The sequence below is a fragment of the Podarcis filfolensis genome (genome assembly GCF_964270895.1).
Source record: "Podarcis filfolensis genome assembly, chromosome: 8".
NCBI lineage: Eukaryota > Metazoa > Chordata > Lepidosauria > Squamata > Lacertidae > Podarcis > Podarcis filfolensis.
In genome coordinates this window covers 72,439,293-72,463,184 of record NC_139611.1, presented here as the reverse complement: position 1 = coordinate 72,463,184, position 23,892 = coordinate 72,439,293, and the positions used below count along the sequence as shown (strand labels likewise).

Sequence of the window (23,892 nt, the reverse complement as noted above, 5' to 3'; positions counted from 1 at the left end):
TCTTGTGTCTTGGCTCCTTTAAGAGGCATCTTCGGAAATCAAAATCCTTTCTCAGCAGCCAAGGGCATTAGGAGTGAAATCAGGTGAAACATGGCACAGAGCCCCGGTGTCCATTTGAAAGAGACACTGCCTTCTTCCTCAGCACAAGATCTTGGGTTTTTTTGGAAAAAAGAAAAAGAAAAGAAACACCACTCTAAAGTCGGAGCCGCCATATTTATGGCAAAGACACACAGCGCCAAAATGTTTCTGCCAAAAATGACAACGCAGTGATGTGTTAGGGAACCTTTCCCCCCATATTCTCTCTGGGTCAAACCCTTGGGAGCCACATGCAAGTGGTGGCCAGAGCTAGAGGCAAAAGTGGGGCAATGAATGTACACTTTGCCTTTGCACAGTTAAAGGTAAAGGGACCCCTGACCATTAGGTCCAGTCGTGACCGACTCTGGGGTTGTGACGCTCATCTCGCTTTACTGGCCGAGGGAGCCGGCGTACAGCTTCCGGGTCATGTGGCCAGCATGACTAAGCTCACGGAAATGCCGCTTACCTTCCCACCAGAGTGGTACCTATTTATCTACTTGCACTTCGTGCTTTCGAACTGCTAGGTTGGCAGGAGCTGGGACCAAGTCTCGGGAGCTCACCCCATCGCAGGGATTCGAACTGCCAACCTTCTGATCAGCAAGTCCTAGGCTCTGTGGTTGAACCCACAGCGCCACTTGCGTTAGGTTAACACTAATTCTAGCCTCAGGATAATGAATGCAGCTTTGAACTGCCACCCACACTGGTTTGATGCAGGTCAACCTGAAGCGAGACCTACCACAGCTCGTTGACAGAGCACATGCTTCTTCCCCTGCAGAAACTCCCAGGTTCAATCCTGGCCACTTCCAGGTAAACCAGATGAAGGGAATCTTCTGCAGACAGAGACAACAAAATCCTGGGAGGTTGTTAAGCAAGAGGTTGGATGGCCACCTGTCAGGGATTATTCAGCTGTGATACTTGTGTTTGCAGGGGATTGGACAAGATGGTCCTGTCAGGAGTTCAACCTACACTCGAGTAGGCCCCAGGCAGAGACACATGCCCGACTGTCATGTTTTCTCCCTCCTGGTTGATCGTTCGGAAGCTTCAGAAGCTTTCTTCAGCCCAAACATCACAGCGACCGATGCCAACCGACACCGGCACACTTAGGGATCCGCAGAGTTTGCGCAGCATGCACATGACAGACCTCAGCAACTCAGCATTTTGGCTAATCTACTTTATTTACATATAAACACACAGGGAGCACTACAACATGGCTCCCTCTTTCTCTAGCATCAGACAGCAAAGAGAAAAAGACAAAGGACAATAGTCCCACAGTAACACAAACATCCTGCCTCTGTCACTTCCCACTCGGTGGAGTCAAAACATATACAGTCATGTGAAAGACAACAGTCCTATGACCGCAATCATAGATCAGGAATTCTAAGAGGTCCTTGGGGATACTGTCCCAAACTACAATTCTATATATCTTCTGAAGTGCAATTCAATTTGGTTATTGATTAGGGCTGCCAAGCGTATGGCTTGAAAATGGTGTCTGGGTAGATTTTTGCTGAATTGGCGAAAAGTAGCATTTTTATTGGAGCAGTGGGGAGAGACAGAGATTTCCCCCCCCAAAAAAAAAACACTCAACAGTTTTGTCTGGATTTTAACTTATGGGGAAAAGTTAGGTTGGGATGGGAGAAGAAGAAAGATGAGGAAGCCTTTTCAGCCCGAGGACCGCATTTCCATCTAAATGACCTTCCAGGGGCCGCATGCCATTGATGGGCAGGGCCAGAGGCAAGAGGTATATATTATAAATTTGTACAGGATGGTTTTTCTTCACACCTGTCTTTCCTCCATCTAAGCAGCCCCATGCAATGCACATTGCAATAATCCATATATAATTTTATGGGTGACAAAGTCCACACTATATTGGACCACAAACAGCCACAACTGCTGAACTAACCATAACTGGAAACTGGCACTCCTGACCACCAAGGCTACCTGAGCCTCCAGAGATACCATCAGGTCAAAGAGTGCCCCGGAGATTCGTACCTGCTTCTTAAGGGAAGTGCGTTGTGGGTTTATATTACATATACATAAACTGATCGAATATGCGCAGCTTGCGGACCTAACATATAGAATAAGAGAACAAGAAGAACATACGTTTAAAGAAGATCGGGAAATGTTTATTGAATATACAGGGAGAAATTGTGTACACTTGAAAGTGCTGGCAGCATTAAGATAAATTAAACAGTGCAAATAAGTTTTGATGGATGTAATAATGGAATTGCGGGAGGAAGTGGAAGATGAATGCCTGGCGTGCTCTGGTCCATGGGGTCATGAAGAGTCGGACACGACTAAACAACTAAACAACAACAAAAATAATAATGGAATACTGAATGGTTTAATTTATGTGAAATATGCAGGGATTTATGATATGCAAAATGAACCATGGAAAGAGAAGAAGGGAAGTAATTTATATTTTAAGGATGTTTAAATGAGTATTCTCATTTGTAAAACAGAATATATATATATATATATATATATACACATATACACACACACACACATTTCGGAACGCACGCATAAATCATAAAGAGGGCTAAGAATAAAGATGCAAAAAGTGTACTGTACTAATAGGAATAGCAAGACAATCAGACACGGCCTTTCGGGCAGACGCTCAGCCCTCTCACAGCCAACCCGAAACTACAAATCCCAGCAGCCTGTGCGAAAGCGGAGTCTCTCTTTTTCGCGCTCTCCCCCTCCCTCTCCGGTTACACGTCCCGGCAGCTCTTGCGACATGGGACTACATCTCCCGGCGTGCCACGGGAAGGTGGGTGGCGCCCGGGAGGGAAGGCGCTGGAGTTGAAGTTCCGCGCAGGCAGCGGGAAAGAAGCAACAGAAGCAGCAGCTGTAGCTGCAGCTGCGGGAGGAGTTCCGTCGAGCCGCGGCTGTGGTCGGGATGGACTGGAGCAGCGGAGCGTCGCTGGCGCAGGAGCTCCGGCGCTGGGCGGCCGAGGAGATGCAGCTCCCGCCGGACAGAATCCCCTCCGAGAGTGCGGCCCGCCGGTGGGTGACATGCGGCCCTCTCCTGCCTCAGACCCGCCCCCGCCAGGCGGCTCCCTGGAATATATTTCAAAAACTCCAGCAAAGCGAGTACTTCTGAGCATGTGCAGAGTTCAGGGCCTTACGCCTCTGGTGACCCAGTTGCTGGGAATCTGGCGGGCAGGGGGCTGTTGCTTGCAGGTTTATTTTATTGCATGTAGAATTTGAAGGGACCCTTTTCTTTTGATCGAACCCACAACCCTGAGTCTTACGCTCCACCAGCTGAGCTATCCCACCTTTTCCTCCAAGCTCAAGGTGGCATAGGCAGGTCTCCCCCCACCCCGCCTCATTTAATCTCCACAACGACCCTGTGAGGTAGGTTAGGCTGAGAGGCAGTGTCTGGCCCAAAGCCAGATTCGGTGGGGATTTGAACCCAGGTCTCAAAGGTTTTAGTCCAGTACTCTAACCACTACACCATGCTGGCTCTCTGGTTTCCTACAGGCATCTGGTCGGCCACTGTGAGAACAGGATGTTACGCTAGGTGGGCAATTGGACTGATCCACCAGGGCTGTTCTCTTAGATTTACAGGACCTTCGTTGGCTTAAGTCTGCTCTCAGCCAGCAGGGAGGAGGATGGGGAGAAAACTAGAATAGGCTGAAACAAATAAATAAATAAATAAATAAATCCTTCCAGTAGCACCTTAAAGGTAAAGGGACCCCTGACCATTAGGTCCAGTCGTGACCGACTCTAGGGTTGCGGCGCTCATCTCGCTTTATTGACCGAGGGAGCCGGCATACAGCTTCGGGTCATGTGGCCAGCATGATAGCCGCTTCTGGCGAACCAGAGCAGCGCACGGAAACGCCGTTTACCTTCCCGCCGGAGCGGTACCTATTTATCTACTTGCACTTCGACATGCTTTTGAACTGCTAGGTTGGCAGGAGCAGGGACCGAGCAACGGGAGCTCACCCCGTCGTGGGGATTCGAACCACCGACCTTCTGATCGGCAAGCCCTAGGCTCTGTGGTTTAACCCACAGCACACCTTAGAGACCAACTAAGTTAGTTATTGGTATGAGCTTTCATGTCAATAACTAACTTAGTTGGTCTCTAAGGTGCTACTGGAAGGAATTTTTTTAATTATTTTGTTTCGACTACGGTAGACCAACACGGCTACCTACCTGTAAGTAGAATCGGCTGAGTCCACCTATCATTGACTCTGCTTCTGCCTGCTTTGGATCTCCCTATTTTCCATTCTACCCATCCTAATGGGGCTCTGGCTGCAATGCTTGGGCCTGATGGGTGTTAGAAGGCTGCACCTGCAACGTTTTCTTCCAACAATGTCTGTCTTAGAATTCCAGTCTCTTCCAAGCAGATTAATTCCACATTTCCCCCTGTTTAACCCAATTGTGTACAGCAGAGATAAAAATTGTCCATCAGAATCTGAAACCTTACATAAAATGCCTGCTTAAACAAAAATAGTCCTCGCCAAGCACTGGACGTTCAGCAGGGAGGGGAGAGAGGCCCACAGTTCTGAACATGCAGGTGGGTCTGAACCAGGGGGGATTGCTAACAGCGTTTCCCACAAAGACCTCCTCGGCCAGGCAGCGATATAATGAACTGAGTAGACCTTAAGGGATTCTAGTCCCAAGTTATTAAAGGCTTTGTAAATTAATCCAAGAGCCTAGAACATTGCCCAGAAGCATATGGGCAGCCGTGGAGTTGCATGCTGGTTGCATGTAACAGACTGTATGTTAGTCGCTCTGGAAGCCTTTTTGGCTTATGAGTGGGATATAAACGCTTTCCATCCTTTCCCCTACTCTCTAGGATGTGCTCAGGTCAGTGTGCTGAGATCTGGAAATTCGTCATCCAGCATGTTCGCCACCAGAGGTAAGAAGAGGTTGTGTTCAGGAGAAGCACTGAGAGGCTGGTGGGTTAGGATTTGGCTTTTTGTTTTCCTCACAGCTGGTAGATGTTGGCTGGACTTCATGCTGGCTTCGGCCGGTGGGAATTGGAGTTCAGCACACAACTTGGAGGGCCACAGGCTCCCCATCTCTCGGGTGACGCTAGCTGCCCACATTCAGCAATTCTTTCGCCAGAGGAATTTTGCTACTCCTGGGATCCCGTTTGCATTCATGGGACGTCTTGGGAAGCAGATGGGCTGAAACAGCCATCTTTTATTATTGGCTCTGTTCTCGTGCCTTTAACGCTAGGCTGAGATACTTAGAATTACAGAGTTGGAAGGGACACCGAGGGTCATCTAGTCCAACCCCCTGCAATGCAGGAATCTCAGCTAAAGTACCCATGACATATGGCCATCCAGCCTCTGCTTAGAAACCTCCAAAGAAGGAGAATCCACAACCTCCCGGGGGAGTCTGTTCCACTGTCAAACAGCTCTTACTGTCAGAAAATTATTCCTGATGTTTAGTCAGAATCTCCCTTCTTGTAACCTGAAGCCAATGGCTCAAGTCCTACCCTCCAGAGCAAGAGAAAGCAATCTTGCTCCATCTTCCATGTGACAGCCCTTAAGATATTTGAAGATGGCTATCGTATCTCCTCTCAGTCTCCTCCTTTCCATGCTAAACATACTCAGTTCCTTCAGTCATTCCTCATAAGGTTTGGTTTCCAGACCCTTGGTCACCTTCCTCTGCACATGTTCCACTTTGAAATTGGGGTGACAGTATTTTTTGGCACAGAGATCAAGTAGTGGGGGATACAATGCACTTCATTGACTTAATTTTTCTCTTTGTCGATACTGTAGGACCGTAAAGAAGATCCGGGGCAATTTGCTATGGTATCCTTTTGGTGGGCATTTTCCTCCAGCGTTCCACACCTCCTTCTGCTGAGAGTTATCCCTCCTCTTTTTTTCGCCCCTTGCAGCAATGGTGTGGCAAGCAAAGTTCAGCAGTGGGCAAGTTCCTTTGCCGTTGTGCTGTAGCTCAGTGGTAGAGCATCTGCTTTGCACGCAGAAAGTCCCAGGTTCAATTCCTGGCATCTCCAAGTCGGGCTGGGAGAGGACCCTGCCAGAAACCCTGGAGAGCTGCTGCCAGTCAGAGTAGACAGTTCTGAGCTAGATAGCCCTGTGGGCTGACTTGGTATAAGGCAACTTTCTGTGTTCCTCCCCTTTGTCCGCTTCTCCATGAAGGAGGAAGCATCACTGGTTGGATTTCTGTAGTGTATTTCCTTTTTATAATCTGCCGTTCCTCCAAGTGGATGCACAGTTCTTTCCGCCACTCCCTTCTTATCCCACCACAACAATCCTATGAGGGAGACTAGCCTGACTTCTGCCTGTGTTTGTTGTCATTTTGGGACCAGGATAGGACTTTTATACTTTCCCAAACCTTTGCATTTTTAAGTGTTGGGGGTTTTTTTCCTTCCCATTTTTTTTATTGATTTTCACAAAATTATGAACAAACAACCATAAATCATAACCTTATTAAAATTATGCTTATTAACATTGTTAAGTGACTTCCTCGTTTTCCCTAGGTTGAATTTCAATGCATATCCTTTTAATGGTTTTCCAAATCAAAGTTCTTACAAACTTAACTTAATCATTAAACATCCTTATATCCTTTCAATTCGAGATTAAATATATTGATTCATCACTTAACTTATATAAAATCCTAAGCCAATTGTTGGGTTTTTTTGGCCTTCTGCCTATACCTTCAGTAGCCTGACATCCAAAAATTCAGCAGGTGAAGCTTTGCCCACTAATTATTTCATGCCAGGGATGTATTACCTGCTTAATTTGTATGCCTAGCTGCGGTTAAAAGAACAGCAGCAGAGGCACTCTTCACCCCTCCCCCCAAAAAAGAGGCAGCCCTACTCTAGAGGGCTGTAGAACAACCTTTGTGCCACTGCCTTCTTCATCAGTATTACTCCAAATGATGAACTTGTTCCTGTTTTCTGACTTCTGTCTATACACATTGCTTACATCTTCACCACGGTTTACTGTGTTATAAGCAAGCCTAGCCCCTTGCTGAGCTCTCACGCTCTCCCCTTTTGCTCCCTTGCCACATCCATGAAAAGGGCTTTGGTGTTTCAAGAATCGCAGCTTGGCATCTCATCCAGACCCAGCAAACTATGGTTGATCTTAACATACAATTTGCTTGAAAGACATCAAACCATGGTTTACAAAGCTGGCATTTTCAACACACCATTGTTAAGATCAACCACAGCTTAGGGTGTGGATGTAAGCACTGAATTGTGATTATTCAGAATCAGAAGCTTCCAGACTTTTTTTTTTTTAATTGCTATTTACCTCAAGGGATGGTAAATCCTGAAGCAGAGAAAACTGGGTTCTGTGCTTGTTGGCTTCTTGTGACTTCTGGACATAGTTGTTGTAGTGACTAAAGAAAAATGGGAAACTGTTGGTTTTCTTAACCCGAACCTTTCATGTAGGTATCAGCAGATGGAGGAGACTGAGGTGAGAGATCAATATACCGGGAGGGATTTGGGTGTTGCTGCTACTCCCTGTGGCTTGGGCTTTGTAATCTGTGGGGAAGGGGCTGCCTTTAGGATGTGGAGGGGGAGAACTTGGAGATAGAGGCCACATTCACAACCTATGTTTGTGGGATAGTGGGGCGGGAGGAGGGTTGCCTTATGTCTATGAGTATTGTGGGAAAATGAGCTGTGAGTGAGCTTAAATGTGCCACGCAGAGTTCCACCCTAGCAGGGCTGGTGTTTTTCTCCCCAGGGCAAGCCCAGCAGTTCAGAATCGGAGAAGGAGCGCCGTAAGCAGCTGGTCCAAGACATCTCCCGCCTGCGGGGGGAGCTGCAACAGCTGGACTTGCAGATTGAATCAGCACAACATGAACTCGTGGCAGATGGTGAGTGGGAAGACGTTGGCTCAATGGTCATAAGGACTAGAATCTTGAGTTGTTGTTTAAAAATATTATAAAGATGCCAAAACTAATGCCTATTCTAGCACTTGTGACAATCCAGCACAGGGGATCTTCGTTGTTATTATAGCACTTGTGCAGAGATCCCAAAGTCGCGTGGGAGTACCCACACTGCCCAATTTGTGATGCGCCCTTGCTCTCATCTGGTCTCAGAGGTCGCCCTGGAGACGGCGCAGGAGGAGATCTGGGATGCCAAGCGCCGCAGCTTGCTGCTCAAGGCATACTCTGCCCGGGTCGCAGCAGAGCGTCAGCAACTGCAAGCGAGAGCGGCAAAAGTCGGAGGCCGCCTGGAGCAGCTGCAAGAGATGGAGAGGTACAGTCCCCCATCTCCAGTCTCTTGGATAGGCAGGGCACATTTGTCCAGAGTAGGGAACCAAGAGCCGAATGGGGCCCTCCCTGCCTGGCCCTTGGAACTCTTGTGAGGCCACGCCCCCTCTCCAGGCCACACCCCTCACTGGCCCCGGCTTTGCCCCCTCCTTGATTGCCTTTGCCTGGATGGAACTCTGATGACACCTCTCCCTTGCCCGGGTGGTGGATGAACAGTCGCTTTGTATAGCTTAGTGTACAAAGGTGAGATGTGCGTTGGTTGCTCTGCCCACAATGGGCATGCAGGGAATGTTTGAGAGGTCTGCCCAGCCGCCGGAAGGGGTTCTCTCCATCCTAATTTGTTCTCCGTAGGAAGGCCAGGACAGCGGTGGTGTTCAGCAAGAAAGCCCCGGAGCCTGGATTCCCCAGCATGGAGCCGGAGGTTTTGGTGAGGATTGGTGGCTTGCTTGCGGGGAAGAGGGCAGAGTAGCTTCTTGCAAAGGTATATTTACTTGAGATCAGGGAAATCGGGATTTCCAAGTACTTATTTGCTTTGTAGTACTGGCTTAAGGACAGCTCTTTCTGGTCAAAAGTGTACGTACCAATGTCTGGTTACTTATTGACCGAAACCTTGATTCTGAAATCATAATCTTTCAATTTCTGGTGCTTATATCCCAACTTTTCCCCCTCTCCAAGGAGCTCAAAGTGGCATACATGGTTCTCTCCCTCATTTAATCCCCACAACGACCCTGCGAGGTAGGCTAGGCTGAGAGGCAGTGACTGCCCCCAAAGTCATCCTGTTCTCACAGCGGCCAACCAGATGCCTATGGGAAGCCTGCAAACAGGACCTGAACCCAACAGCACTCTTCCCTCCTGTAGTTTCCAGCATCTTGTATTCAGAAACATGTTGCTTCTGACAGTGAAAGTAGCCATCAGGGTTCGGAGCCAGTGTTTTCCTTCTCCAGGAATTTGTCTAATTCTCTGCTAAAGCCACACGAGTTGGTGGCCCTCATTGCATCTTGTGGGAATGAGTTCCATAGTTAAACTATGTGAAGATGTTATTTCTGTCCTGAATCTTCCAACATTCTAGCATTGGCTCTGGTGTTTGTGCATGAATTCTAGCACGTGCCAAGGTTCTGCGGTATGAGACCAGACACAGTTTTCGGGGCACGTAATTCAGTAGATTTGGAGGGCTGTTTTGGGTGTATGCACTGTGGAAGCTCAGTCAAGCAATTAAGCTCACTGCAGAAAACAGGCACTTAGCAGAGTTGTCATTTTACTAGGCCAACACCAACATGCACTTCACATACATACACTATTTATAGATGATATGAGTTATCTCCTCTCTCTGAGCCCAGAGAGGGCTATTTCCTTCGAAGTCCATGCTTGTGTTAAAGTCCACAGCCAAGTCCTTGGTTCAGTTGCTTGCAGAGTCCTTCAACTTAACGAGTTCTCTGAAATCTGCCAATTTTCCAACTTCTTCCTCAGATGATCTCTTCAAAAAATATTCACTCAAATCCACAGTTTCATCACATAACCTTCAACAAGTCCTGCACTCCCCTACCACAACAACCCACACAGCATGCTGTAACCTGAGTTTTTATACGCAAAGTTTCTCCCAAATCTGCCCCATAGCACAGATAAAAGAGTTTGCCTGCCAGTGCATTGTGGGGAATGAGTCATCTTCTCTGCTGACTCATGGAGAATTAACCTGTTAACTGCATTTTTTAACAGGCTGGAGGTAGGTGTATTTGGGGGGAGAAACCTTAGCTGAGGTCTGTCCCTTGTTTCTCTCCAGCGAGATGTCCAGGAGGCCTGCCAGCTGCGCTTCCACTTCCTGAAGACCCTCTTTGAGCACAGTGTATCAGGGCATTTTCCGTAAGAGCCTATCTTCCACCCCTTTCCCACTTCCCTTAAATTTGTCCCATGTTTTGTATACTTTCCTCCCATTAGCCTTGCATTGTAGACCTCTCCCTTGCTCCATGAGTGCCCAGTTTCCAGATTTCACATTGGGTATCTAGAAATTTTGAAACAATGAGCCACAGTCTCTTTGGACAGCCTAACATAGCACTGGCTAACCGAACTGGGACTCTGAGGTCTCTGCTGCAGTGCTAATCCCTCAGTTTTTTAGATGGGGGGGCGGGGGTTTGCTTTAGTGGGACTTTGCCTGCTTCTGCCAGACGTTGGACTACATGACATTTAAGGTTACCTCTGTCTCGTATGATTCTGTGAGATGTGATGGGCTGAGCCTGGGATCTTCTAGACGGAAAGCAGTTCATAATTTTATTCCCCCCATGAAATTCCTGCACTGGCTCCCCATCTGCTTCCAGGCTTGGTCCAGTGCCATGGTGTTCCCTTTATAAAGCCCTTGCAGCTAAAGACCCTCTCCCCAATTCTACACCCACACAGTTTGTCCTTTCCAAACACCTTAGGTCTTCAAACCGTTTGGGAGTGCCCTTTCCCTTTTGGTATCCTTCCCCTTTGAAAAGCATCCTGGTCATTCTTACCTGTCCTTTTCTCCCTGCCTCCCTGAGCAGGTTTGGGGGAATCTGCGGCCCTCCAGAGATGTTGCTGGATTATGGATGCTGGGGCTGATGGGAGTTGTAGTTCAGCTGCATCCAGAGGGCCACAGGTTCCCTGCACCTGCCCTTGAATTTCTAACACTCTCTCTCTTTTTCCTTTGGTGTCTCTCAGCAGCGGGATGAATGAGGAGCAGCTGAACCCTTCCTACCAGCACTGGCTGAGCCTTGTGGAGGTAGGACCACACATTGCAGAGCAGCGATGAGGAAGCCTGTTGCTTTGCTTGGACAGCCTGCTCTATGACTGCCTGTGAGCAGTCTCTTCTCTCTCTCTCTGTCTTTGAGGTCATCCTCACTACCTTTCCCTGTCTCCCCACAGAAAGTAGCTGGCTCCCACCCTCCTGCCCACATCCTTTCAGCCCTGGAGCACCTTGCCCTGCAGAACACACAGCAGCTGCAGGAGCTCACCACCAGCATCAACATTCCTAGGGATGTGGAAGCCCTCAAGTAGGTCCTGCCCTGGGGGAGAGGGGTGGCGGTGTTGGGTATCCTGGGCTAATGACACCACCCAGCACCCCCGGGCAACCTCTGGAGAGGTCCGGAGGGTGGCAACAGGAGAACGGGACTTTTCTGCAGTGGCTCTCCATTGGTAGAATGCTCTCCCCAGGGAGACTCCCCTGGTGCCTTCATTTAGGTGCCAAGTGAAAATGTTCCTCTTTAATCAGACAGCCACAGATTGACAGCCAGTGTCGTGGAAGGCGGGATTATTGGGTTGTCTTTGTTTTCATTATGTATTTTCTGTTTTTGTGACGTTTATCTCGTGAACTGCCCTGAGACCTGGGGCGTATAGGGCAGTATGCAAATTTAATTAATTACTAAATAATAATAGTAATGAGGCATGGCCAGGGAAGGTTGTGACCTAGGGAGAGGAGGCATGGACTGGGGAGAAGGTCTGAGGTTCTTCACTGGCTCCCGTTTCAATTACCCGCAATGTTTCTCTGTGGGGAACTTAACCTGGCTGGCCCCGAACCAGCTATTTTTTACGGAAGCATCGCTGTTCTTTGGCACCAGTAAGCCCACCAAGGCTCAGGGGAAGTGTTGGGGGTGGAGGGAAACGCACAATGTCAAGCAATCGCTCAAAGTCAGAGTCTTCCCCTCGGTATCTCATGAGGCTCTTTGGGGTCTACAGTTCTCTCCTTTCTGCCCCATGCTCAGGTTTCGCTATGATAACGCCCACCTGGAGGATATGTCGGAGCCAATGAATGACCTGCCCTCTGTCCGGACCCTCATACAGGTGACGGCCCTTGGCGCTGCCTTGTGGCTGAATGTAACGGGGGGGGGCATGTAGCTATGGTTCACACACGGTCTGTTTTATCTCTCGTGGATAGGGCTGTCGAGCACCTACCTTGTCTGAGTCTCTGAATGAGTGCCGTTTCCAATGCAGCTTTTACTTCAGCCAGTTCATACATTCAGTTCTTCACTGCTTGAAAGTGCTTGTGCTGCTATATTCACTGTTGTGTGAATTCTGAGAGAGCTAACTAAAGACGCCGGTTATCTGAAAACTTGTTTCCTTGGAAGTGTATAATTGATCTCTCCAAATTATTTTGGGCAGCAGGATTTAAGGCGGATCTGGTGATTAGGACATTGGAAGCTATGCTTCTGAGCATAATTCAAAGAGCTGGTGCTGACTTTTAAAGCCTTAAATGGCCTTGGCCCAGTATACCTGAAGGAGCGTCTCCACCCACATTGTTCAGCTTGGACACTGAGGTCCAGCTCCAAGGGCCTTCTGGTGCTTCCCTCACTATGAGAAATGATGTTAGAGGGGACCAGGCAGAGGGCTTTCTTGGCAGTGGCACCCACCCTGTGGAACGCCCTCCCATCAGATGTCAAGGAAATAAACAACTCTCTGACTTTTAGAAGACATCTGAAAGACAGCCCTGTATAGGGAAGTTTTTAATGTGTGGTGTCTTACTGTGTTTTAATTTGTTGGAAGCTGCCCAAAGTGGTTGGGGCAACCCAGGCAGGTGGGCGGCATATAGATAAATTATTATTATTATTTATTAGCTGCCTTCTACTGAGTCAGACCTTTGGTCCATCTAGTTCAGTTCAGGTCCATCTTTGTCAGCACTGTTGTTTTCCATAGGAGTTGGGTGCCAAAAAAAGGGGGCGCTCATAGTCTTTGCTTTCCTTCTTCCTCTCCTGGTGGGCAGGAGGGCTGGAGCAAGTGCGAGATGCTTTGTGTGGAGCAGATCCCTTTAAACGCCCAGGAGAGGAGCCTCTTGGCTCGGCTGGAAGCTGTCGTCCAGGAGATGCATAGCCTGCTGTCTGATGACTCGGAGCGCTCTATCCTGGCCAGGTGAGAAGACGGATCTTGCAGTTGTGGTTCCTTCAGGGGAGACCATGAGCAGCAATGGAGCTGTGCATCTCACTTTTAAAAACAAAATTCTAAGCCAGTGTTTCCCAAAGTGGGCGATACCAGCCCCTGGGTAGCGTGGGTAGGGAGCCAGTGTGGTGTAGTGGTTAAGAGCGGTGGACTCGTAATCTGGTGAACTGGGTTCGCTTCCCCGCTCCTCCACATGCAGCTGCTGGGTGACCTTGGGCCAGTCACACTTCTCTGAAGTCTCTCAGCCTCACTCACCTCACAGAGTGTTTGTTGTGGGGGAGGAAGGGAAAGGAGAATGTTAGCTGCTTTGAGACTCCTTCGGGTAGTGTTAAAGCAGGATATTAAATCCAAACTCTTGTGGGAAGGGGGCGGTATGCTGGAACTATCCATGGGGGCAGTAGTAGCCTTGGGTGCAATTGGGGGGGGTGTTGAATAAAAATAAGGGCAGTGGAAGCAAACGGGGAGAGACCTATAAATAAGCGCACTGTGTGAACAGACACGTGTCAGGGATTCTCTTCCCCCTTTTTTTCATGCTGCCTCCCATCCCAGAGCTGCGTTTGAGCTGGAGCTTCGGGCCGTGCGGTTGAGGGGATACAGAGACGGACTTCTGCAGGGCTGCCGGGAGCTGGAAGAGGCGGTGAGGACCCGGCACGAGGAACTGCAGGCTGTGCAAGCTAAACGCCAGAGCATCCTGGACTTCCGCCACCTGGTGGTGAGTGTGTGGAAGGGAGGATAAATCTTGGAGGGGGAAAGAGTTGTGTGGGTCTTGGGATTATAGGTGTGTGGAGTTGGAAGGGGACCCCCAGGGTCATCTAGTCCCACCCCCCGCCATGCAGGAATCTCTTGCCCAACGTGGGGCTTGAACCCACGACCCTGAGATGAACAGCCGGCATTCTCTCCCAACTGAGCTATGCCAGCAATAGATCCAGAGAATCTGAGGCGTAGGGCCAAAAGCCTTGAGACAAGACTGCTTAGAAGCCATTTTGGCATGTAAGCAGGATGTGAATGAATAATAATAATTTATTATTTATACCCCCGCCCATCTGGCTGGGCTTCGCCAGCCACTCTGGGTGGCTTTCAGCAAAATATTAAAATACAGTAATGCATCAGACATTAAAAGCTTCCCTAAACAGGGCTGATTATACAGAAGGATGTCAACTTCTAGGTTAGGAAGAGCCAATCTTGTTTCTCTCTCCCCGTCCCCCCGCATAAATATAATGGACTACAATACCCATCATCCCTGGCCACAGGCCATGTTGATTGGTTGGTGGGGCCTCTGGCAACATCTGGCAAGTGCTGTATTGGTGGAGGTTGTTAAAAGCCCCCTCTTTCCCTTTTCAGAGTGCCCTGTGAAGTGGAATGGTTTGTTTAAACCACTCTGGGAATTTTAGCTCTGCGAGGGTCTCCTGACAACTCCCAGCCCCCTTAACAAACTTCAGCTTCCAGAATGCTTTGGGGGAAGCTGCGACTGAAGTGGTGCCATACTGCTTTTACTGGATGATGTGAATGTGGCCTTGTGTGTGTGTGCCTATGCCATTAGGAGAGGCTTTGGGGGAAGGGGGTGCCTTGTGCAGTCTGTTGAAAAGTAGCACCTTAATCTCCCTTCTCTGCCTCCTTCCTACAGAATGAGAAACAGCAGCACATCCGGGCGCTCATCAAGGGAACGTCGTATCTTAAATCACAGCTTCGCAAGGACCAGGCAGAGGCAAGATCTGAGGCTCCCTTTCACCTCTACACGAATATATTTATGGCCTGGGGTGGCAATGTGCCAGAATCTGTTGCTTAGAAGTCAGGAAATAATAATAATAATAATAATAATAATAATAATAATAATAATAATAATAATCAGGGCGGCTAACACCAGTAAAATTACAATAATAATAAAAAAGCCAATTTAAAATACAGGTTAAAATATAATTTAAAATGCAGCCTCATTTTAATAGTAGCCCATAGATCAAAATCATATGGGGAGGGAAATATAAGGGTCAGACTGAGTCCAAACCAAAGGCCAGGTGGAACAGCTCTGTCTTGCCGGCCCTGCGGAAAGATGTCAAGTCCCGCAGGGCCCTAGTCTCTTGTGACAGAGTGTTCCACCAAGTCGGGGCCAGTACTGAAAACACCCTGGCCCTAGTTGAGACCAATCTAACCACCTTGCGACTTGGGATCGCCAAGGTGTTGTCATTTGTGGACCTTAAGGTCCTCCACGGGGCATACCAGGAGAGGCGGTCCCGTAGGTACGTGGGTCCTAGGCCACATGAAGTCTGGCTATGTAGAAAGGGGGGCATGCTAGATGTTGGGGTCAGTCTAAGGGGCAGCAGCAGATTTTGAGAGGGCGAGTGTGGACTACCAGCTCCCACCACCCCCTTGCAACATCCCCATTGCTCAAGGCTAATGGGATTTGTAGCCCAACCTGGTGCCCTCCATAAGTTATCTTAAAATTGTAGAGTTGGAAGGGACTGAAAGGTTTCCCCATACCTAATGCACCATCTGCTTAAAGCCAGACTGGTCATGCTACAAAATTCATATCCTGGACCTAAGAATCTGCCTTATGCCAGGTTGGTCTATTTGCCCACCCAGCCAAAGATTATCTCATCTGACCGGCACCTGTGGTTCTCCAGGATCTCAGGCAGAGGTGGGTCTTTCCCATTAGGTGTTTCCTGATCCGTTTAACCAACGAGCACTAGGAAAAGGCATGGCATAAGAGGAAGATGAATTTGGAGGGAGGAGGAAATCTGCCAACAGCAATGCAAGTTCTTAGTTGAACGCTGGTCTTCTAATGGCCAGCTAGGATACAAGAGCTTGGGGAAGAGGCACCAAAAGTTGCTGTTCTCTCAGCTGCGCTGACAGAGTGGCCCTGCACCCCACCTATTCCCTCCTCTGCTGCAGCCTGATGTAACGACTGCTGCCGGGTGACCATTGATAGAGGATGGAGGACAGCTTCTTAGCAGCAAGGATTGTGGCATTAATAATAATAATAATAATAATAATAATAATAATAATAATAATAATAATAATAATTTTATTACCGTATTTTTCGCCCTATAGGATGCACTTTTTCCCCTCCAAAAATGAAGGGGAAATGTGTGTGCGTCCTATGGGGTGAATGCAGGCTTTTGCTGAAGCCTGGAGAGCGAGAGGGGTTGGTGTGCACCGACCCCTCTCACTCTCCAGGCTTCAGGAGAGCCGCAGCGCCAGCCCCACAAGGTCGGGGGACAGCAGGGAGGCGGAACGCCGCCATCCCGCTGTCTCCCGATGTGGTTTGGAGGCTGACGGCGGGGAGACGCGTGCTTCTCCCCACCGCCAGCCCCGCAAGCTCCGGGGACAGTGGTCTGCAGGCGGGTAGCGGGGAGAAGAGCGCTTCTCCCCGCTGCCTGCCCCGCAAGCTCTGGGGACAGCTGGGAGGCGCAGCGCGTCTTCCCGCTGTGCCCGAACCTGGTCTGCAGGCCACAAGCGCCTGGGGGGGAAATATTTTTTTTCCCCTTTATTTCTCCCCCAAAAAACTTGGTGCGTCCTATGGGCCGGTGCGTCCTATGGGGCGAAAAATACGGTAATTATACTCCACCCACCTGGCTAGGTTTCCCCAGCTACTCTGGGCGTCTTACAGCGCATAAAAAATTGTAAAACATTAGACATTAAAAACTTCCCTAAACAGGGTTGCCTTCAGGTATCTTCTAAAAGTCAGATAGTTGTTTATTTCCCTGACATCTGATGGGAGGGTGTTCCACAGGGCAGGCGCCACTACCAAGAAAGCCCTCTGCCTGGTTCCCTGTAACCTCACTTCTCACAGTGAGGGAACCACCAGAAGGCCCTCGGAGCTGGATCTCAGTGTCCAGGCTGAATGATGGGGTTGGAGACGCTCCTTCAGGTATACTGGACTGAGGCTGTTTAGGGCTTTAAAAGTCAGCAACAACACTTTGAATTGTGCTCAGAAATGTACTGGGAGTCAATGTACGTCTTTCAGGACCATTGTTATATGGTCTTGGTGGCCATTCCCAGTCACCAGTCTAGCTGCCGCATTCTGGATTACTTGTAGTTTCCGGGTCAACTTCAAAGGTAGCTCCACGCAGAGCACGTTGCAGTAGTCCAAGTGGGAGATAACCAGAGCATGCACCACTCTGGCGAGACAGTCTCAGCCTGATTACCTGATGGAGCTGGTAGACAGCTGCCCTGGACACAGAATAGACCTGTGCCTCCATGGACAGCTGTGAGTCCAAAATGACTCTCAGGCTGTGCAGCTGGTCCTTCAGGGGCACAGTTACCCCATTCAGGACCAGGGAGTCTTCCACACCTGCTCGCCCCCTGTCTCCCCAAAAACAGTACTTCTGTCTTGTCAGGATTCAACCTCAATCTGTTAGCCGCCATCCATCCTCCAACTGCCTCCAGACATACTGCCACTAGAGTTGTTCCTGACCCAAGTGGGGCTCTGCAACGTTGAGGACTAGAAACTTTCAAAATAAATATTACAAAAAGTGCAGAGGGAAGACCTGGGATTCCATGTTCTGCACCTGGAAGCAGAGGTACTGTGCTTACGTGGCACCTTTGTGACCATGCTGGTTTTTCTTTTATGTCTCTCTGTCAGATCCAAGACTTCATAGAAAAGAAACTGCTGCCTCAAGAGCAATTGGTGAAGGGAGCAGCCGAGCAACTGGAGGATAGGGTGGACCGCGAGGTTCGACAGTTTGGGACCATCGCTCTGCCTTGCCTGCTGCGCCGCGATCTCTCTGCGTGAGTCCTCCTGCTCCCCTCCCCATGGACGAGCAACGCTGTGGGCTCTAGAAACAGGAGAGCCCCACATTGGGCAGCAAGATACCTACTTCTAAGTTTCTCATTTTTAAAAGAGCAAAGTCACGCTTTGGCCATGCCTCCCGAAATCGTTGAACCTGGAGAACTGGCTGCAAGTAAGAGTAGCTTTCCCTGATCCAGGTGTTCCCCAGATGCTGTTGAACTGCAACTGGCCATGGGCCATGCTAGAGTTGAGACAGCGGGGGGGCAAGGCTGCTAAAGACCTTTGCTGGTTGGAGGCGGATGGTGAATTGGTCCTGGCTCCTCCTGTGATGATCAAAGCCGGAATATATTGGCTGGAACAAGTACAAATAGTTAAACTGTATTCAAATGAGATTGATGTGGGTTTCAAGTCTTGTCCTTCTTTGATGCACAATCTAGAGGGTGGTTAATTTATATTTTAAGCCTGACGGTGCTTAGAGCTGTGTGTATCCCATGGCCCCATCTGCACTACACATTTGAAGCAGTATCATGCCACTTTAAATTGCCATGCCTTCCCCCAGAGAATCCTGGGAACTGTGAAGGGTGCCAAGAGTTTCTTGGGAGTCCCTTATTCCCCTGCCAGAGGTACAATTCCCAGAGTGGTTTAACAATCGGGGAACTCTGGGAATCGTGAGCTCTCCTAACAACTCTTGCTGGCCTTTACATTTCCCAGGATTCTTTGGGGGAAGCCGTAAAGGATTCAAAGTGGTATGATACTGCTTTAAATGTATAGCGCGGACTGGGCCCATGTTCATACCTCAAGCAAGCACACAAATGTGTGTGCGTTGGGATCAGAATGCATCCTCCATCTTTGATTTGAAGACAAGGTGTGGGGTGGAGGGGAAATCATGAGCCCTTCTTTCTGACACACACACCCCAAAAAATATTTCAGGTCTCAGCGAATCCCCGCCCATGAGCTTTCTATCCACCGCCTGAGCCGAACAGCGCCAGCCGTGTACCAGCCCTTCCTCAATGTGTGCCAGGGAGTTGCCTTCCCTCTCTACAAGGTGAGTGCCTCTCTGCTGCGGGCTTGGTTTATATCTAGGTGGGGTGGGGGGAGGAAGCTAACTGGGCTGGATCACTTGAAATAACTTTTTCTCCCCCACCCCACTCACCTCCCCACAATAGCCCAGTGGTAGATCCCATGCAGGAAGTCCTGAGTTCACCTTTTTGTTTATAGCAGGACAGCAGGCACTCACCTGTGACACTCCAGCTTTTGCTAGACTGCTACTCCCATCATCCCCAGCCACCATGGCCCAGAGGTCAGGGATGGTGGGAGCTATAGTCCAGTAGCTTCTGGAGGGCCTCAGGTTAGCTGTCTCTATGTTAAAAGGATCAGGGAACAGGTGGTGGGAGTCATACTTCATGGACAAATAGCCTGGCCTGGTGCAAGGTGGCTTCCCCATGTTCCTGGGATCCCACACAGCCTTTTTTGCAGGCTCCTTTTCTAGCAAGAAAAAATGTGTTCTAGCGGCTTCACATTTTATGCAGAAGCCGACATAATTTCCATGGCCTGCCTATGAAAGCAAAGAGCTCTGAGCGACCCCAGTTCCGTGAAGTGTGCATTTGTATTCTATATGTACCTTTAGGTATGCCCTACTTTATAGAACGCGGGTGGCACTGTGGGTTAAACCACAGAGCCTAGGACTTGCTGATCAGAAGGTCGGCGGTTCGAATCCTTGCGACGGGGTGAGCTCCCGTTGCTCGGTCTCTCCTCTTGCCAACCTAGCAGTTTGAAAGCACATCAAAGTGCAAGTAGATAAATAGGTACCACTCCAGTAGGAAGGTAAACGGTGTTTCCGTGCACTGCTCTGGTTCACCAGAAGCGGCTTAGTCATGCTGGCCACATGACTCCCTCAGCCGGTAAAGCCAGATGAGCACCACAACCCCAGAGTCAGCCACGACTGGACCTAATGGTCAGGGGTCCCTTTACCTTTACCTTTTTACTTTATAGAACAGGACAGAATTTTGTTGGATTAGTCCATCGCTAGGGCTGGGCGATAACTGGTTTTCAACATTGCGACAGATCATCTGCTAAACATCGCGATATACTGATATGTCACAATGTCTGAAATAATGTAGAGACATTGGCTGGCTTCACAGTTTCTCCCCACATAATAAAAATCACATAATGGTTTGCAATATATTGCCAGGTCAAAAATTGTGAAACTGATATCATATCGGTTTTGACTTCAAACTGGTTTTGGGCAATATATCAATATATCGCCCAGCCATATCCGTCACCCGTATCAAGAGAACAAAATGCAGTTCATTGCCACATCAAACGAAACGTCTGTTTCTTGGGTGAAATAGCTGGAAATTGAATATGAAGCTTTATTTTAAATAGGGTGGCTGCTTGTCAAAATGACTCGGTACCCTTAACTCCGAACCTTTACCAGTGGTCTAAAATCAGCCCTAGTTCCCTTTTTCTAAAATGGGAGGCCTTCCTGTGTTGCTCTCCAGCATCTTGTGTTGATGCCTACTGTGCCCTGTGCGCCATCATTCCTCTCTGTCTCCAGGCCCCGGAGGAGCTGCTCGTGCACACCACAGAGCTGAAGAAGATGCTTGTGCTCCTGCGTGCCCAACTTGACTCAAAGCAGAGGGCGCTAGGAAGCCTGCAGCGCCAGCTGGATAACTCCCCGGAACCAGATGCGCAGGGTGAGTCGGCCTTAGCGTGGCACCTCTTGGAGAAGGGAGCCGTGGCTTGTGGGTGAAGCATATGCTTCCTGCGTAAAGGTCCCAGCTTCAGTCCCCAGCATCTTCAGTTGGGGCTGGGAATATCCACTTCCTGAAAGAGCCCCTGCCAAGTCAGTACAAACCAGGCAAAAGGGGGTGTGTGTTTTTCCCCCAGCCTAAGGGCCACATTCCCTTCTAGGCAAACTTTTGAAGGCCATGTGCCAGTTGTGGGTGGGGCCAGAAGCACAAGTGGGCGGAGCAACAGGTGAGAATGTTATCCTTTGTACAATAGGCTGATTTCTACACACACACACACAATCACACAATCGCCCCCTCTGTATTCTCCATTCAAGCAAGAGGCATTATCGGAGTTCCTGCCAAGTCAAAACACTGGAATAGGCCTAGTTTCCTCACCTGTGGACCTCCACCAGTGGTTCAACCAATACCCATCAATGTTCTTTCTCAGGAACAGTGGAAAATACCTTATATAGCTTTTCAACCTGTGTGCCGTGGCACCCTGGGGTGCTGCAAACAACAGGGGCTACTTCGGTGGGGTTTTCAAAAAGGGTGAGGGGCTACCAGCTCTGCAGACAAGGGGTGACATAGCTGGACTTTTGAGGCTCAGAGAATGTTTCCCCACAGAGGAGCCGCAGAAAGAATGTGGTTGGTCAAGGGAGCCGTGGACTCAAAAAGGTTGAAAACCTCTGTCTTATGCTAACTCCAGGAATATACTTCCTTCTGTTCTGTGCTAGGCTTCATTGGTGCAAGTGGGGAGTTGCTGCTACCATACTATTTCAAAAATGCATTTTTCATTTCCGTTTTTGTGGATGATGTGGACTAACCCCGAGGCCACCCACAAGTTGTGGCAGGTAAAAAACCTCCGTACATAGTTGCTGCTTGATACTCAGCGAGTTCTTCCCAAATCTCCCTCTCCCCCTCCCCCCCGTCCCCAGCTCTTGTGCGGGAGGTGCAGAGCCACGATGAGGAACAGGTCCGTGAGCTGCTGCCCCGGATCCAGCGCATGACGGATCAGTGCCGGTGTCGTATTGAGCGTTGGCAGGAGGTACAGGCTGTTGTGGACGCCTGGTAAGTGGAGGGAGGTTGGCAAGCCATTGTGGGATATATTCCTGAGCCTAGTCCCTTCCGGATGCAGTTGGGACCACAACTCCCATCATCCCTGGCTGTTGCCCATGCTGCTTGGGGCTGATGGGAGTTGGTGGACTCAACATGGCAATCTACCTTTGGGATAAAGGTAAAGGGACCCCTGACCATTAGGTCCAGTCGTGAGCGACTCTGGAGTTGCGGCGCTCATCTCGCTTTACTAGCGGAGGGAGCCGGCGTACAGCTTCCGAGTCATGTGGCCAGCATGACTAAGCCGCTTCTGGTGAACCAGAGCAGCGCACGGAAACGCCGTTTACCTATTTATCTACTTACACTTTGATGTGCTTTCGAACTGCTAGGTTGGCAGGAGCTGGGACCGAGCAATGGGAGCTCACCCTGTCGTGGGGATTCGAACTGCCGACTTTCTGATCGGCAAGTTCTAGGCTCTGTGGTTTAACCCACAGCGCCACCCGCATCCCTAGACCTTTGGGTTAGGGCAGCCTTACTCAAACATGGATCCCATCATCCGTGAGGAATAATGTGTGGATACTGGGCAATAGATATAGGACACAATATAGATTTTAACCTCTGGGAAAACCTCTGGAAAAGTGATTTGAAGTTCACAACATGTTGTTCTTTGAAGGAGAACTACTTGACAATGATTTACAGATGGTATTTAACTCCGAGTAGGCTTGCTAAGATGTATAAGGCAGAATCAGACAAGTGCTGGAGATGCAAATAGAGGGAACATTCTTTCATCTGTGGTGGACTTGTAAGAGGGTAAAAAAGTATTGGGAAATGATCCATAATTAATTGAAAAAAATGTTTAAAAGTACTTTCCCCAAAAAAACCAGAGTCCTTTCTGTTGGGGATAATTCAGACTGAAATTCCCAGGTATTAAGAAAAAGTTATTTATGTATGCTACTACTGCGGCCCGTGTTTTATTAGGCCAAAAATGAATAGTATAGCTTTTGTAAAATGTGCAGGGATTTATGATATGTAAAATGAACCATGGAAAGACAAGGGAAGTCATTGATGTTTTAAGGATGTAAAAATGAGTGCCTTAAATTGAAATTACATTATATATATATATATATATATATATATATATATATATATATATATATGGAATAATGTGTGGATGGTCCAGTATCCGCCGCCCCAATGCAATGGCATATTGTGGGATGCACCTGCAAAATAAACCCCAGAGTCTGAAGGAGCCCTAGTTGACAGGGATTTCTGCCTTCACCCTTAAAAAAGAGAAAGAAATTGGTGCACAGGACCCATCAGCTCTGAGGTTCTTGGGTTTTTTGGGGGGGTGAGGTGGGGGGTCCTGCAAAAAGCTAGCCCAGCTGCCACTCTGAAACACCCTCTCTGTTTTCCCTCTTCCAGGTGGGAGCAACCCGCGCAGTTTGTACTCCCCACCGAGCGCCGCCTTGGCTTCACCCTGCAGCAGTGGCTGGAGCGCTGGACCCTGGCTGCCAGAGCTCTGCAACAGAAGCAGCAGCAGCAGCAACACCAGCAGCAGAGCTGGGTCTGAGACCAGTGTGGGAGAGGGCTGGGCATTCGTGTCAAAATGGCGCTCACACACGCACGCACACATGCCACTTGCTGGAATATAGGTATCTAAGCCTAGCTGCACTCATTACCGAAGGGGCACGGCATAGGTCAGGTTGCTATGGGGAGGAACCTAAGAGCGGTCTGTCTGTCTGTCTCTCTGTCTGTCTCTCTGTCTGTCTGTCTCTCTCTCTCTCTCTCTCTCTCTCTCTCACACACACACACACACACACACACACACATCCCAGCATCCTTTCTTGCTGTAAGTTACAATTTGATAAGTAGAATGTGCCTTCATATTTTCTAATTCTTTGGAATAAATCTTACTGCATCAAAACGTCCCTTCATATTTTCCAGTTCTTTGGACTGAATCAAAATGCCATGAAATCTCAGTCGGGGGTGGGGGGGATGGGACTTGCTCTCATCCTTCTGTGGCCTGGCTCAGCCATTTCTAACTTCTGCAATATGTGCTGCTGCCCTGCGATTTTGGCAGCAGTTCCTCACTTGTACACCTGGCAGGATCCTTCATTGGTTTGTTGCTCCTCCCCCAGGAAGCAGGGTTTCATCTAAGGCAGGGGATAGGGGGTCTGTGGCCTTGCAGATGTTGGGACTCAGACTCCCATCAGCCCCAGG

At 49.1% G+C, this 23,892-nt stretch overlaps 1 protein-coding gene across 2 annotated transcripts; it reads left to right on the top strand.

Moving 5' to 3' along the window:
- The first annotated feature begins 2,814 nt into the window (after window positions 1–2,814).
- HAUS5 (HAUS augmin like complex subunit 5) lies at window positions 2,815–23,596 on the top strand. Of its 2 annotated transcripts, none has more exons than XM_083627242.1 (19): window positions 2,815–3,081; window positions 4,880–4,942; window positions 5,814–5,846; window positions 7,454–7,478; window positions 7,749–7,881; window positions 8,107–8,266; window positions 8,632–8,707; window positions 10,058–10,137; window positions 10,954–11,014; window positions 11,158–11,285; window positions 11,994–12,072; window positions 12,989–13,134; window positions 13,711–13,873; window positions 14,786–14,866; window positions 17,741–17,886; window positions 18,818–18,932; window positions 20,445–20,583; window positions 21,555–21,687; window positions 23,095–23,596. In XM_083627242.1, exons 1-19 carry the CDS (start codon window positions 2,975–2,977, stop codon window positions 23,240–23,242), a joined length of 2,016 nt encoding a protein of 671 aa, XP_083483368.1. In that variant the 5' UTR covers window positions 2,815–2,974; the 3' UTR covers window positions 23,243–23,596. The 2 variants fall into 2 exon arrangements, with proteins under 2 accessions (XP_083483368.1, XP_083483369.1); XM_083627243.1 differs by having other exon boundaries at window positions 2,863–3,081; window positions 7,749–7,984; window positions 8,024–8,266.
- Window positions 23,597–23,892: the final 296 nt, after the last annotated feature.

Bases quoted from the DNA above. Each gene is read 5' to 3' on its own strand.
- HAUS5 (XM_083627242.1), top strand. From the start codon at position 2,975: ATGGACTGGAGCAGCGGAGCGTCGCTGGCGCAGGAGCTCCGGCGCTGG. The intron at 7,882-8,106 runs GTGAGTGGGAAG...ATCTGGTCTCAG, and splicing joins ACATGAACTCGTGGCAGATG to AGGTCGCCCTGGAGACGGCG. The intron at 18,933-20,444 runs GTGAGTGCCTCT...CTCTGTCTCCAG, and splicing joins TTGCCTTCCCTCTCTACAAG to GCCCCGGAGGAGCTGCTCGT.